At 38.1% G+C, this 14,135-nt stretch overlaps 1 protein-coding gene and 1 long non-coding RNA gene across 4 annotated transcripts in view; one reads left to right on the top strand and one right to left on the bottom strand.

The window, feature by feature from the left end:
- Positions 1-240: 240 nt before the first annotated feature.
- LOC150001820 (uncharacterized) lies at positions 241-2,509 on the top strand. 2 transcript variants are annotated; one of them, XR_016512951.1, is made up of 3 exons: positions 241-405; positions 2,160-2,286; positions 2,375-2,509. It is a non-coding gene; the product is annotated as an uncharacterized LOC150001820 (long non-coding RNA). The 2 variants fall into 2 exon arrangements; XR_016512950.1 differs by lacking the exon at positions 241-405 and adding an exon at positions 412-710.
- Positions 2,510-7,812: 5,303 nt separating this feature from the next.
- The window catches only part of RALA (RAS like proto-oncogene A), a 107,554-nt gene continuing 101,231 nt past the window's right edge, over positions 7,813-14,135 (bottom strand). For both annotated transcript variants that reach the window (XM_090286754.1, XM_090286753.1), the window contains 2 exons: positions 12,593-12,767; positions 7,813-7,998 (listed from right to left, as the gene is read on the bottom strand). In XM_090286754.1, the coding sequence (XP_090142880.1) occupies positions 7,876-7,998; positions 12,593-12,767 (298 nt within the window). In that variant the 3' untranslated portion in view covers positions 7,813-7,875. The remainder of the gene's footprint in view (positions 7,999-12,592; positions 12,768-14,135) is intronic.

Raw genomic sequence — 14,135 nt, 5'->3', positions numbered from 1 at the left:
GGCTGTCGCACCTCTTATGTTATGGGGGCGGAGCCTTAGGTATTCGTTCAGTACAGGGCGACCCATTTCACCTCGTTGTGGTGCTTTATGTGGGTGAGGGGTCAGAGAGGGAACAATGCCGCTTGCTCAGCACTTGCCCCTTTTCCAGGCACTTCTCCCACTTCCAGATGGGACTGGCGCCTCTCTAGCTGTTGCCCTGCTTGTCTTTCCCAGAGTGGGTGGGTCTGCGGACATTCTATGACCATGAGGGCCATTTAAACAAGAGGACTCTGCTGCAAGACTGGCAGTTTCTGCCTCCACCCAACGCCACTGGTTTGCACAGAAAGAAGCAATGAGGCTTGATTTTCCCTGGCGCTGGGACAGTGATTTGCCGGGTCTCGGTCAGGAGCTGGGAACGCTCCCCAGGTGTTCCTCCCAACTTTTTAAGACATGTAACTGCGCTTTCCGCTGGCCTGCCACTGCTACTGCTGCTATTGCCACCACACCCTGTCCTCTCCGCCTTAGCTCCACCCTTCATACCTGTCTGGATGAGTATTTCTTTATATCTTTGTTTGTTGGACTTCCATTCAGCTTGATTTTCTGGAACTTCTGGTAGTCTCTAGCTTTGAGGTAGTTGTATTTCTTCTTAGTTGTGGAGGGAGACCCAGCGTGTCTGTCTAGGCCTCCATCTTGGCCGGAAGTCTCCCTTTCTGCTTTTCTATCAGCAATAGGTGAGAGTTCTTGCTCCACATTCTTACTAGCACTTGTTGTTAGTGTTCTGGATTTTGGTCATTCTGTGTGTAACAATATCTCCTCATTGTTTTAATTTGTGTTTCTTTGATGCCATATGATGGGGAGTATCTTTCATATGCTTATTTACCATCTGTATATCTTCTTTGGTCAAGTGTCTGTTAAAGTCTTAGGCCCAATTTCTAATTGAGTTGTTTTCTCACTGTTGAGCTTTAAGAGTTCTTTGCATATTTTGTATAATGGTTCTTCTTCAGATACATCTTTTGAAAACATTTCCTCCCAGTATGTGGCTTGTCTTTTCATTTTGTCGACAGTGTCTTTCATAGAGCTGAATTTTTAAGCTTTAATGTAGTCCAGTTTATCAATTCTTTCTTTCATAGATTGTGGCTTTGGTGTCATATCTAAAAATTCATTATCAAACCAAGGTTATCTACGGTTCTCTTATATAATCTTCTAAATCTTCTAGGTTTATAGTTTTGCATTTTGTTTTTAGTCTATGGTCCATTTTGAATTAATTACTGCAAAGGGTATAAGGTATGTGCCTATATTTTTTGCATGTTGTGAATGTCCAATTTTTCCAGCATTGTTTGTTGAAAAGACTGTCTTTCTTCCATCATATTGCCTTCACTCCTTTGCCAAAAATCATTTATATAAGTAGTACATGAATGCATTCATTTAAAAATGGTGGTTTAAAGCCTCAAATTTTTTCCTATTCCACCATCATCCCAGGGGTAAACATTTTTATGTATTTGAGGTATGTCTATTTAGATATTTAAAAATACTTTTCTCAAGATATAAAAACTCAAAAATATGGTGTCATTTTGTAAATGTTTTACAAAAAAAGTTATATTGTTTGTATTACAGTGTGAAATGCATTTATGACTCAAGAATATTTCAGAGAGCTCTTTATGACAGTGATTTCCAACCTTTTTCTTCTCATGGCACACATAATTACTAAGATTCTGTGGCACAGTAAGAAAAATGTATTTTTTGCTGATCTGACAAAAAATACAGGTATAATTTTGATTCATTCACACTGAACAGCTATTGTTGTATTGGCTGTTGTCATTTTATTTGACAGTCTAAGGGAAAAGAGGTCAGTGCCCTTGACCAAATAGTCAGGTGTTGCATGTTTTAAAAATTCTTGTGGCATACCAATTCGAAATTGTTGCTCTATGCTGATTGATAAACATCCCTAGCCTGGTCCTTTAAACTGCTATACAGTCAGCAATGCATTGTATAACAATGACATTTTGTTCAGCCATTCCTCTGTTTCTAGACATCTAGGTAGTTTCTAGGGTTCTTCCGGTAAACAATGTTACAATGAGCTACACCTTGTACATGACTCTGGAAACATAGGCAATTGTTTCTTAGATACAGAAAAAGAAAATTTTGTGTATTAAGATATGTACTTTTTATATTTTTAATAGGTCCTGCCAAACTGCTCTCCAAGATGTTTCCCCACACCTTGGCCAACAAACACATATCTTTTGAATATAACACCCACCATTTTGTATCCCATTTGCCTACCAACTGCAAAGAGGAGGAATGTCTGAGGTGGGCCTTGACCAGGAGTGGGATTTAGACATGTTGCTGGTAAGGATAAGGTGGGCAGAATTCACACTTATTGTCTTCTTTGTCACAGGCTACCTGCTTTCAGTTCATCTCTATTAGCAATGGTCATAGACCGGAGGAGCTTAGGGAGATATGAAGACTAAATTCAATCTGGATTTTGGATTGGACTGTGAAACAAAGTTTCTGGGAACACTGGTGAAACCTAATAAAGTATATAGTTTAACTACTTGTATTGTACCAATGTAATTTATTAGCTGTGACAAGTAGACCCTGGTTATGTGGACATTAGAACTGAAGAAAGATATAAAGGAACTCTTTGTATAATATTTGCAACTTTTCTGTAAATCTAAAATTATTCTAACACAAAAACTTAGACACACACACACACCCCCAGGTACCTTTCATCCAATTTCAGTAAGTATCAACATTTTTCCAATTGTTCTCATCTTTTTCACCAATTACATTTTTCTTCTAGATTACTTTAACCCCAAGAAATTATATCATTTTACCCATAAACACTTCTGTTGGTTTGAGTCACGATTCAAATATGGTCTACACATTGTATTTTATTACATGTCCAAGTCTTTTATATTATACTATTATCTCTACTCCTGTGAATAACATTTTTTCATAGTAAGATTTAAAAAGATAACACTGCTCCATGGATGTGACTCCCCACTTTTTAATCTCACAGGACTTTTTTCAAACTTTGATAGCACGTCCTATGTTGTTTTACACTATCCACAGAACCTCTCCTTTCTGGTCCGAAGGCATTATTTATTTATTTTTTAATCTCGGCACCAACCCTATTCACTCCAACAAATACTTGTTGAGCATTAATATGTGTACCAGGCCCTGTGCTACCTAGGGGACATGATTTGTAGAAGCAGACATTGTAGCTAACATACAATGTACTTACAGTCCAGGGGGCCCACGAATATTAAGTACTTGTGCCAGTAAATGCGATTGCTACTAAGAGTGATATGTGGGAAAGCTCTGGCATCCGTTATCAAGATTAGTCCATAAACAAGCAAACAGAATTGGCATGTGATGTAACTTTCAGGGCTGCAGCCTGAAATTCCTTGCACTTCCACACAGGTGCTCCCTTTCAAGCAGAAGCCCAGAAGCAGTTAGCTCTCATATCTGCTCCTTTCCCTTAACAAGCCTTGATTCTTATTTTTTGGCCCTTTAAAACACTCTGTCCTTAGGAGCATTGTCTACTGCTAGGGAATGCAAGGACCTACACACTTCAGCTATTTATTTTCCTGGGGCTTTTGATGAAAGCAACCTTGTTTTCCAATTAGATTAAACATGAAAGTTATCACAGCTCTCACAGCTTTTTAAACAGGTGTTAAATGCTTCCCCACTCCCTCTCTATCCCCATAGTGTTTCTGTAAAGACAGAGTACAATGACCAAACCTCCCTCCTCACAGATCCGCCATGCATCTATAGGCAAGTGTCAACCACAGCCACATGCAGGGCTGCTGGAGCAAAGGAATGGGAATAAGAAAATATTTTTCAGTTAAAAAAATATGGGGTGAAAGCTTCTGACCTGCCAAAGGAATGCTGCCTCTTTACTGATGTATGTCATGGAAAAAGCACTCTAAGGCCCCACTCCACAGAGCTCTGCACAAGGTTCTCCCTCCCAGCACTTGCTCTATTAGCAACCAGGCTGTAAGCACAAGAGGCTTCTTTTCAGTTCACAGCAACCTCTGCAAGCTTTCTGAAGACAACAATTGAGTAAGTGGCTGCAGCCTTGGGGAAGTCTTGGGCATTTCTCACCTTAACACAGGCTACTCAATAATTACTTCTAGTCTTCACTCTGCTTCTCACTGTGTAGTGATAAAGAGCATGGACTTGGGAACCACACTACTTTGCTTCCAATTCCAGTTAATCATTACTAGCTTTGTGGCCCTGGGCAAGTTATTCAACAGCTCTCTGCCCATCTCCTATCTGCAAAATAGGGGTTAACGATAGCACCTACTTATCAAAGGATTAATATTATATGTATATATTATTATATACAGGGTGTCCCCAAAAATGTATACAGTTTAAATAATTATAAAGTCGGTGTTTATTAAAATAAATTTCATTTTCAAAATGTAATAGAATCTACAGACATTATTTAATTGTTTAGTCACCGCCTGTTTTCAAACTGATGTCCATTCTGGTCCAGGCACTGCTGACGCCAAGCAATGGAATCACAAACATCACAAAACATTTTGTTTGGTATTTGTGTGCATTCTTGTTCAATGGCTCCTCTCAATTCTGCGACTGTTGCAGGTTTCATAGTGTAGACTTTGTCTTTTCAGTATCCCCATAAAAAAGAAAGTCTAGTGGTGTGAGGTCTGGTCCAATCCACCTGACAAGATCTCATCAAGGTAGGATCTAACATCGTGATGGTAGTGTCGGGGTGCCCCATCTTGCTGTTTCGTGATGTTTGTGATTCCATTGCTTCGCGTTGTCAGCAGTGCCTGGACCAGAACGGACGCCAGTTTGAAAACAGGCGGTGACAAAACAATTAATGTCTGTAGATTCTATTACATTTTGAAAATGAAATGTATTTTAATAAACACCGACTTTATAATTATTTAAAGTATGTATACATTTTGGGGGGACACCTGTATATACACACAGTATCTTGATATTGGATGCACTATGTGTTTACTGCCATTATTAGGGTTGAAAATCCTAATAGGGGGCCTACCTAGCCCAGAGTAAGGAGACCTAATCTCTCACCATCATTTCCTCTCCTTAGGCATGGGGCCCGTAACTCATTCTTGTCTTTCACTTGACCTGTTGGATTCCCCAGTGCCCACAGTAGGTAGTCCATAAAAATGTACTGAAATCTAAAGGTATGAATGAAGGCCTCTATGCATCTGCCACTCCTGACTTCCAAAGTAATTTGCTAAAAGGAGATTTCTAATACTGGATTAAATAAAAACAATTATTACTTTAAAAACCTCACAGGAACTTCTGGTAAATGTCTTTAATTTTACTTTTTTAAGGGAGTAATACAAGTTGCTGAACTTTTAAGTTTTATATCCTTGTCACAAAATTTTGAGATATAACATTTTGATTCAGTCTGAGAGAACTTAATCTAAATAATACACATTTAACAACATACTCCTTATTGGCATTAAAAACGAGTCCACACAGTGAGGTTAAAATCATGCCAATTATAACTTAAATGTGCTTATTGTGGCACTGCTTATGAGTTAAGAAATTAAGGTGAACTGAATTTTGAAAGGCTGTGCTCAGTATTGGATTAATTGTTTCTAACACACAGCCCATTTGATAGTTCATAGTACAGTATTTCTAACCAGACTCCGAATGAGAAAGAATAGCCTGAAGCTTGGTGAAATGGTAATAGGGTGTTTACTCCTGCCCTGATTTGGAAATTAAACAGTCTCTAGGGATCATTCTGATTAGAAAATAAATAAAAGCTATCACTCTATTCAGTCTAGAGTTTAGTAGTATTCTAAAAGTAATGCACACATCTGTGCTTTCATGATAGTATTAAGAGTATCTTCCATTTGTGAGCTTTGACTAAACCTGAGCAACAATAATACTGTCATTCAGGAAATTGGTTTACACAAAATAAGTACCTAAACTGATAGCTCAGAAGATTTTGTTGTTTTTAAATCTCTGGTAAAGATACCCAGGTTGATAAGTCTGAATTTTACACGTCATATTGTAAACATCAAGTAACACCACAAAGTTTTTTTAAAAAGGAAGTTTATTGGTCTTTATAATGGCTCAAATTGCAAATAAAGCAATTGGGTAGTGGCATCAGCCTAAGACATGTCATGTATCTTTGTCAGTTGGCTTCATAGCACCTCAGTACCCAGGAGAGGAAAGGTCTCAAAGTAAGAATGTTAGTGGTTAGGACCCCTGGTTAAATAAGTCTGCAATGAGTACACATGGAGAGAGCTGGGCCTGCGGGGCCAGTGTTACATTGGTCCTTTAATTCTGCACATGGCATAGCCTATGAAAAGTACGAAATAAAAGATGTACATCTCAAACCCTTTAAGGATAAATATATAACATGACAAGCCAGGTGTAATATCTAAAGAGCTGAGTTTCTAAAAAGCCTATTTTTTGTTTACTTTACATACACATCTGTGTGACCTGTAATGCCCGAACACATTTTTGACTTACTGAAATCAGGACTGAATAAAAAACAAACACACACACACAAACAAAAAAACTCTGAACCAACTGTTGTAGCTCCATTCTAAAGAAGAAAAATATGACAGTGGTAGATTTCTCATTGAAATTATGTTTCCAAATAGCATGTTAGTATGCTTCCATTGGGTGCACCACACAATGGTGACACAAGCCTAATATTTGGCCTGTGTACACTGAATATATTTTCTGCACTATACTCAGGTTTGATTGCTTGATGTTAACTTTAAGAAAAATGTAGCCACAATGTTCTTTATTATAAACACACATTAGAAATATTCCCAGTAAGTCCCATATAGCCAAACTGTAATCTCATGAGTATGAATTTAAAAATTAACAAGTGGTAAGCATGAATATTTTCCTAAAGTGTTCTAGTGCAAAATGCATTAGAACTGTTGATGCTTTCCCTGTTCCTGCTTGAAAGAGATAAAAAACTTAACATGTGCTTACCACTTGCAGAAAAGGATTTTCAGGGACTAGCATCTTTAAGAGAGTTCACTAAAACATAACTGGTGTTGAAACTTTATAGTCTCAAGTATCTTATAAGTATATGCTGACCCACCATTTTAAACTACTGTATAGTTCATTAAAAGCAATCAGGAGCTCTGGAACCTTACTTTGAAGAACCAGAGTATGGCACACATTTGAAATTTGGACAGACTCCTAGCAGACAATTATTTCTCAAGAATCTTGTGTACAAAAGTTGTACTCCTTACTAGGTATATTCTCTCACCAGGACACACAGGGCAATGGGCCCATGAGCCAGTGAAGACACTCAGAATGATGCAGTTGGGTATTTTATAGTTCCTAAATTAAGGCATAATAAACAATTTCCATGTGCAAGTTTATACCACTTTTCTAAGTTAATCACCAGGTAATTAATGCAGGTCCACAGATAAATTACTCTCAATTTAACTATATGCCATAATCATGTCAGTAACTTTTCTTCTATATTTTGCATAATAATGATTTTAAAAAGTGGTACAGTTTAACTATCATGTTCATAATTGTTATTTCCAAGGCAGTAGAAGGCCAAGACATTTTAAAATGATATAAAATAGGCTTTCCTCCTGTTCTCCATCCTCAGCGCCCCCCCTTTACCAGTTAAGAAAGACTGCCCTCAAAACACAAGCTCATACATTACATGAACTGTAATAATATAGGCAATTATGAAATAAGCTAAACTTTGCTTCCTGGTGAAGCCACATTAATTTTTTTTTTTTTTGAGTGAATCTGACTTTCAGTGCAGTTCCAATTCATGCTTTTAGTGATACACAATTTCCAAAATGTTAAAGTAATTTCAGTCAGTTGAGCCTTCAATGGCAATGCTTATAAATTATATTTATTAGTATGGTCAAGATAAGAAAGGAGTTTAGGCTTTGATTATAAAATGCAGCATCTTTCTCTGATTCTCTTGGCTAAACTTTTCCTCTTCTTTTTTCCATTTTTTTCTTTGCTATCTTCCATCTTTCTGGCTCGAATTTCCCTCATTAAATCAAAAAATACCTAGAAAAAAGAAAAAAGGGTAAGCTAGGTACTACTCGAAATCACAGCAGTAAACTTCAGATATAAGAAAAAATATTTAAGAGCTCTTGTTTGAGGAGCATACGGAGAGGAAACCACAAAACTGAAGTCTACTTTTCTAAATATATTGGAAAAATGTGAAAACTAGGAAATCTTTTGTTCACATAATATAACCTGACCTTTTCCATTTGATTTCTAAGATAAAAATTTAAAAAGCACTACAAGTGATGATAGCTCCAAAGCTAAAACTCAATGGATTACATCCAAATTATAAAAGACTAATTATGAAACAATTTGCAGATTTTAAAAAGAACATTGTACATCTATATGGAATGACATGGAACGAACTACAAGAACTTTTTGTTGTACAATTTAAAAAGCAAACCACAAGGACTTCCAGACAAGACGAAGGCCTAGACAGACATGCTGCATCTCCCTCCACAGCTAAGAAGGAATACAACTACCTCAAAACTAGAGACAACCAGAAGTTCCAGAAAATGAGGCTGCATGGAAGTCCAACAAACAAAGATATAATATAAAGAAGAAATGGCTCACCCAGACAGGTAGGAGGGGTGGAGAGGACACGGTGTGGTGGTGGCAGCAGCAGCAGTGGCAGTGGCAGGCTGGCGGAAAACGCAGTCTCACATTTTAAAAACTAGGGAGGGACTCCTGGGGAACGCTCCTAGCACCAGACCAGATCACACAGCTGATGGTCCCAGGCCCAGGGAAAATAAAGCCTCATTGCTTCTGACTGAGCAAACCAGTGGGGGCTGGGGCAGAAGAAGAAACTGCCAGTCTCTCAGTGTAGACTGCTTGTTTATAAAGGGCCCCTACGGTCCTAGAACATCCACAGACCCACCCACTCTGGGAACAACTCTAAGGGCAACAGCTAGAGAGGCGCCAGTCCCATATGGGAAGCAGGAGAAGTGCCTGGAAGAGGGGTGAGTGCTGAATGAGCTGCATTGTTCCTCAGACCCCTCCTCCACACACAGCGTCAAAACGTGGTGAAATGGATCGCTCTGTACTAATACCTAAGGCTCCGCCCTTACAATGTAACAGGTGCATTAGCGCTACCTAAGACGCAGAGGCAAAAAAACATAGGAGCCTGTCAAGAGGAGGAGACAAGAGCGGTATGGCCAAAGAGGGAATGGATGAACGTTCCAGTGGGAGAAATAAGCGACGAGGAGGTAGTGAACATAACAGATGTAGAGTTCAGAACACTGGTGATAAACATGCTCAGAGGCTTGACAGATATGCTTAAGTATGGCAAACCCATAAGGGAAGAAGTGAAGGTTATGCTAAATGAAACGAAGGAAAATCCACACAAAACCAATGATGAAGGGAAAGAAACGGGGGTTCCAATCAATGATTGGGAACATAAGGAAGAAAAAAACAGTCAGCCAGTACAGAATGAGGAAACAAGAATTGAAAAAAATGAGGAGAGGTTTAGGAATCTTTGGGACAACTTTAAACATGCCGACATCCGAACCATAGGGGTGCCAGAAGGAAAAGAGGAGGAGCAAGAAATTGAAAGCTTATGTGAAAAAATAATGAAGGAAAACTCCCCAAATTTGGCGAAGGAAATAAACATATAAGTCCAGGAAGCACAGAGAGTCCCAGACAAGCTAGACCCAAAGAGGACCACACCAAGACACATCATAATTAAAATGCCAAAGGTTCAAGATAAAGAGAGAATCTTAAAAGCAAGAGAAAAGCAGAGAGTTACCTACGAAGTGGTGCCTATAAGATTATCAGCTGATTTCTCAACAGAAACTTTGCAGGCAAGAAGGGACCAGCAAGAAGTATTCATTGTGATGAAAAGCAAGGGCCTACACCCAAGATTACTCTATCTAGCAAACATCATTTAGAATGGAAGGGCAGATAAAGTGCTTCCCAGACAAGGTAAAGCTAAAGGAATTTATCATCTACAAGCCATTATTATATGAAATGTTAAGGGGACTTATTTAAGAAAAGTAAGAAAATCAAAACTATGAACATTAAAATGACAACAAACTCACAACTATCAACAACTGAATCTAAAAAATTAAAAACAACATCCAATTAAGCGAACCAGAATAGGAACAGAATCACAGGTATGGGGATCATTTGGAGGGCTATTGGCTAGGAAGGAGAAGGGGGAGAAATGGGGAAATGGTGCCGAGGTTAAGAGCATAATTGGCTGGTGCAAAACTGACAGGGGGGAGTTAAGAATAATATAGGTAAGGATGAAGCCAAAGAACTTATTTGCACAACCCATGGACATGAACTAAGGATGGTGGGATTGCTGGAGGGAAGCGGGGTACTGGGCAGAGGGGAGCAAAAGGAAAAAAATTTGGGAGTACTGTAAAAACATAATTAATAAAATATACTAAAAAAATAAAAAAGTAAAAAAACAAAACAAAAAGAGTTGGAGTTTATTCCCCTTCCTCCTGAACCTGGGTGGAACTTTGTGACTATCCTTATCCATGGAATGAGGTGGAAATGAGGCTAGGTCATGTTTTCTGCCTGGCTCTTATTCACTTGTGACACTTGCCCTTGGCAAGCACTCTGCTACCCTGTCGTACACATAAACTAAACACTAAAAGGTCACATGGAGAGGAACTGAGGTATCTCTGCACAATAGTCAGCATCTATGAGCTAAACCAGACTTTAGTGTACAAGCCTTTAAGACCAAAGTTCAGACACTTCCAGTCCCCAGACTTTAAGCTTTTCAGCTGAGGCACCAGACACAGTGGAGCTGAGACAAGCCATCTACACTGTGTTATGTCCAAATATACTTGTTGGAGTATATTTTGTTACATGGCCACAGTAAGTAAAATAGCCTAATACCTTTAACTTACCTCTTTTGAAAAATAATATGTGCATATGAGAAAAGATTCAAACACAGAAGTTCAAAGGGGTATTTACAGTGAAAAAAGCATATCCCCGTGACAATTCTCTGGCAACCAGATACTAGATTCTTACATATGCCACTGATGTATACATATGTGTGTGTGTGTGTATGAGTATTTAAAAACACAGATGGTAGCAAACTATAGACACTGCTCTGCACTTTGCTTTTTTCATTTACTTTATGTTGAAGATTTTTCTATACCAGCACAGTTAGGTCTACCTTCGTTTTTTTTTTTTTTTTTAACAGTTGTATAGTACCTTATTATAAGGACACAACATAATTTAAATCAGTCCATTACTGGAAATTGGATATTTCATTTTTTGCTTCTACAAATAATGCTTCAATGACTACTGATGAATGTATATTTATGTGCAAATGTATTCTATTTCCTGTATAATAAAATTTTAGAACTCAAATTATTAGTCATAATTTTGATAGATGACAACCAAACTACCCTTCCACAAATATGAGAGTTCCTGTTTTTCCAATGGGACAGTTAAGAAAATGTTACATTTGAAATTGCACTTCCTTTTTTGTGAGGGATTAAGCAAGCCTCTTTTCAAGTTTAAAAGTAATTTGCATTTCTTTTCTGTGACATGCCTGTTTAATGGTTTTGACCATTTTTGCATTGGGTTGTTGGCTTTTTTCTTACTGTCCTGTAAGAGCTCTGGTAATGCTCACCACCATACTTTGCAAGGGCCTCTGATACCAACAGATAGCACTACAAGGACTGTTAGAAGGACAGTTTCACAGCTTGGACAGTTACTGTTCGCCTCTCCTCCCTACTCCCTTTAGTTCCAGTATGGTTTACAGTCTGTTCTACAACCTGCTCAGGAGGAAACAAAGTATATGAGTATATTATATATGCCAATGCTATGATGATGTTCAATGTTGCCTTTCAAAACTCCAAATGCACAACCTTAAAACATTTTCATTAATACTTTAAAAAATATTTGCCATAACTTTAGAGAAAATGGGTGTACTGAGTAGAAATTTTGTGGTATTCTTGGACCTACAGGAATTTGACCATGTGACTAAAAGTTTCATCAGCTTAGGACAGTGATGACAGTTTTAAGACCTACAGTAAATAAACAAAATATTTTAACTTAATGATTTCTGGATCAGGGTTGTGAATCTATAAGTGCAAGCAGATGAGTTCACTAAAAGCTGAGGCCACCTATAGCAGTACTGTTAGTCAGTGAGCTTCACCAGTCAGAATATAGTCTGTACCATCTGCGAGATAAAAAGTATGCAAACTCTCAGGTCCCACTCCAGGCCAGATGAATCAAAATCTCTTCACTTTAAAATGGGGCCAGACAGGTGTCAGCTTTGAGGACTTACACAAGTCCTTCCTTCTAAATCATCCAGCCAATCAAGATAAGATTAAAAAAAAAAAAAAAAAAAAAAAGGGCAAGATTCAGGTCAGGAATCCTATCAGCACTTTTAAAAAAAAGTGTATTTTTGCTATGGGTGCCTCATGTTGTAATGTCTTTTGTGAAAGCATGGGGCAAGTTGAATAAGAAATTCCTAATATGTTGCACTTGAGCATTCAGGGCTGATAAAAATCAACACGTATTAAATTGTTATTTGAAATTCTCAGAATTTCTTGACAAAATGGAGCCAACTGAATTAAAGCAAATCAACCTATTTTTAACATGTAATAGTAAGGCGAGCCACCTTTACCTTGTCAACATTAGCACGTGTTTTAGCAGATGTTTCCACATAGTTAACATTCCACTGATCGGCTCTGGTTTTTGACTCTTCTACAGAAACCTGCCTTTTATCTTCTAAATCTGATTTGTTACCAACCAGCAGAAATGGAACATTCTCATCTTCTTTTACTCTTAAAATCTGCTCCCTGGATAAGAGAAAACGAGAAAGAAACATTAACACTACCTCTACGTGTTAAAATAACTAAATAAATACCATGTGCTTTTGGTACTTATTTGTTTCTATGGAAAAACAATCAGCTCATTTATCCCATGGTAGGAAATGAGTAGCACTTCTTCCTTATTAATCGTTGGAGTCACACATTCACTTCACTGAAGAAAAAATACCCCAAGGAAGACAGTATATATTATGGCAGATGAGGTATCAAATGGAACTTCCTCCTAAAACGCTTTCCAGCATCCCATCTAGTATACAGTACACGACATTTAGTCATCCTATCTCCTCAGATTTCACTTGACTATGACTTTCCTTGTTTTTGATGACCTTGCCTTGACAGTTTTGAGGAGTGCTGGTCAGGTAATATGTAGAAAAATATCTCAACTGGGATCTGATGTTTTTCTCATGATTAAAATGGGGTCATTGGGATTTTTAGGAGGACACAACAAAGAGAGTGCCATTCTTATTACATCATATCAAAGGTCCAACTGTTTTTATTTTTTATTTAAAAAAATTTGTTTTTTTAAATTTATTTTTAGAGAGAGGGGGAGGGAGAGAGAAAGAGAGGGAGAGAAACAGTGATGTGAGAGCGAGACATTGATAGGTTGCTTCTTGCAAGCGCCCTGATTGGGGATTGAGCCTGTTACCCAGGCATGTGCCCTGACCAGGAACCGAACCGGCAACCCTTCGGTTCAGAGGACAATGCCCAACCAACCGATCCACACTGGTCAGGGCCAACTAAATTTTTTTTTTAATTAAAAAAAAAAAAAAATATATATATATATAATTTTTTAAAAAAAGATTTTATTTATTTATTTTTAGAGAGAAGGGAAGGAATGGAGAAAGAGAGGCAGAGAAACATTGATGTGCGAGAGAAACATGGACTGGATGCCTCTTGCATGCCCCCAACTGGGGACCTGGTCCACAACCCAGGCACAGGCCCTGATCAGGAATTGAACTAGCGACCATTTGGTTCACAGGCCAACACTTAATCCACTGAGCCACACTAGCTTGGCAACTAAATGTTTTTAAAACCCCACACATGCCGGAAATATCTGGAAGTCAGCTGTTAAGTATAGATTTTACATTTAGAGATAAGTTTCATGCTGTGAAAGTGTCACCAATTTTAAAGGTATCATGGCTCTGCACTTTCTAGTCATGTGACTCTGAGCAAAGTCCTTTTTTTTTTGGCCTATTTCCTCATTTTTATAAAATGGAACTACAATACTTTTCTTATACAATTGCTGTGAGGATTAAACATAAAGTGCTTAGAACTGTGCCTGGCACACAGTAAGTTTTCAATAAATGTTAGCTGTTCCTACTGATTATTATTAATCCA

This window comes from Furipterus horrens, unplaced genomic scaffold (genome assembly GCF_987537825.1).
Source record: "Furipterus horrens unplaced genomic scaffold, mFurHor1.1.pri manual_scaffold_9, whole genome shotgun sequence".
In the NCBI taxonomy this organism is placed as follows: Eukaryota; Metazoa; Chordata; class Mammalia; order Chiroptera; family Furipteridae; genus Furipterus; species Furipterus horrens.
This window is presented reverse-complemented; position numbering and strand designations above follow the sequence as displayed.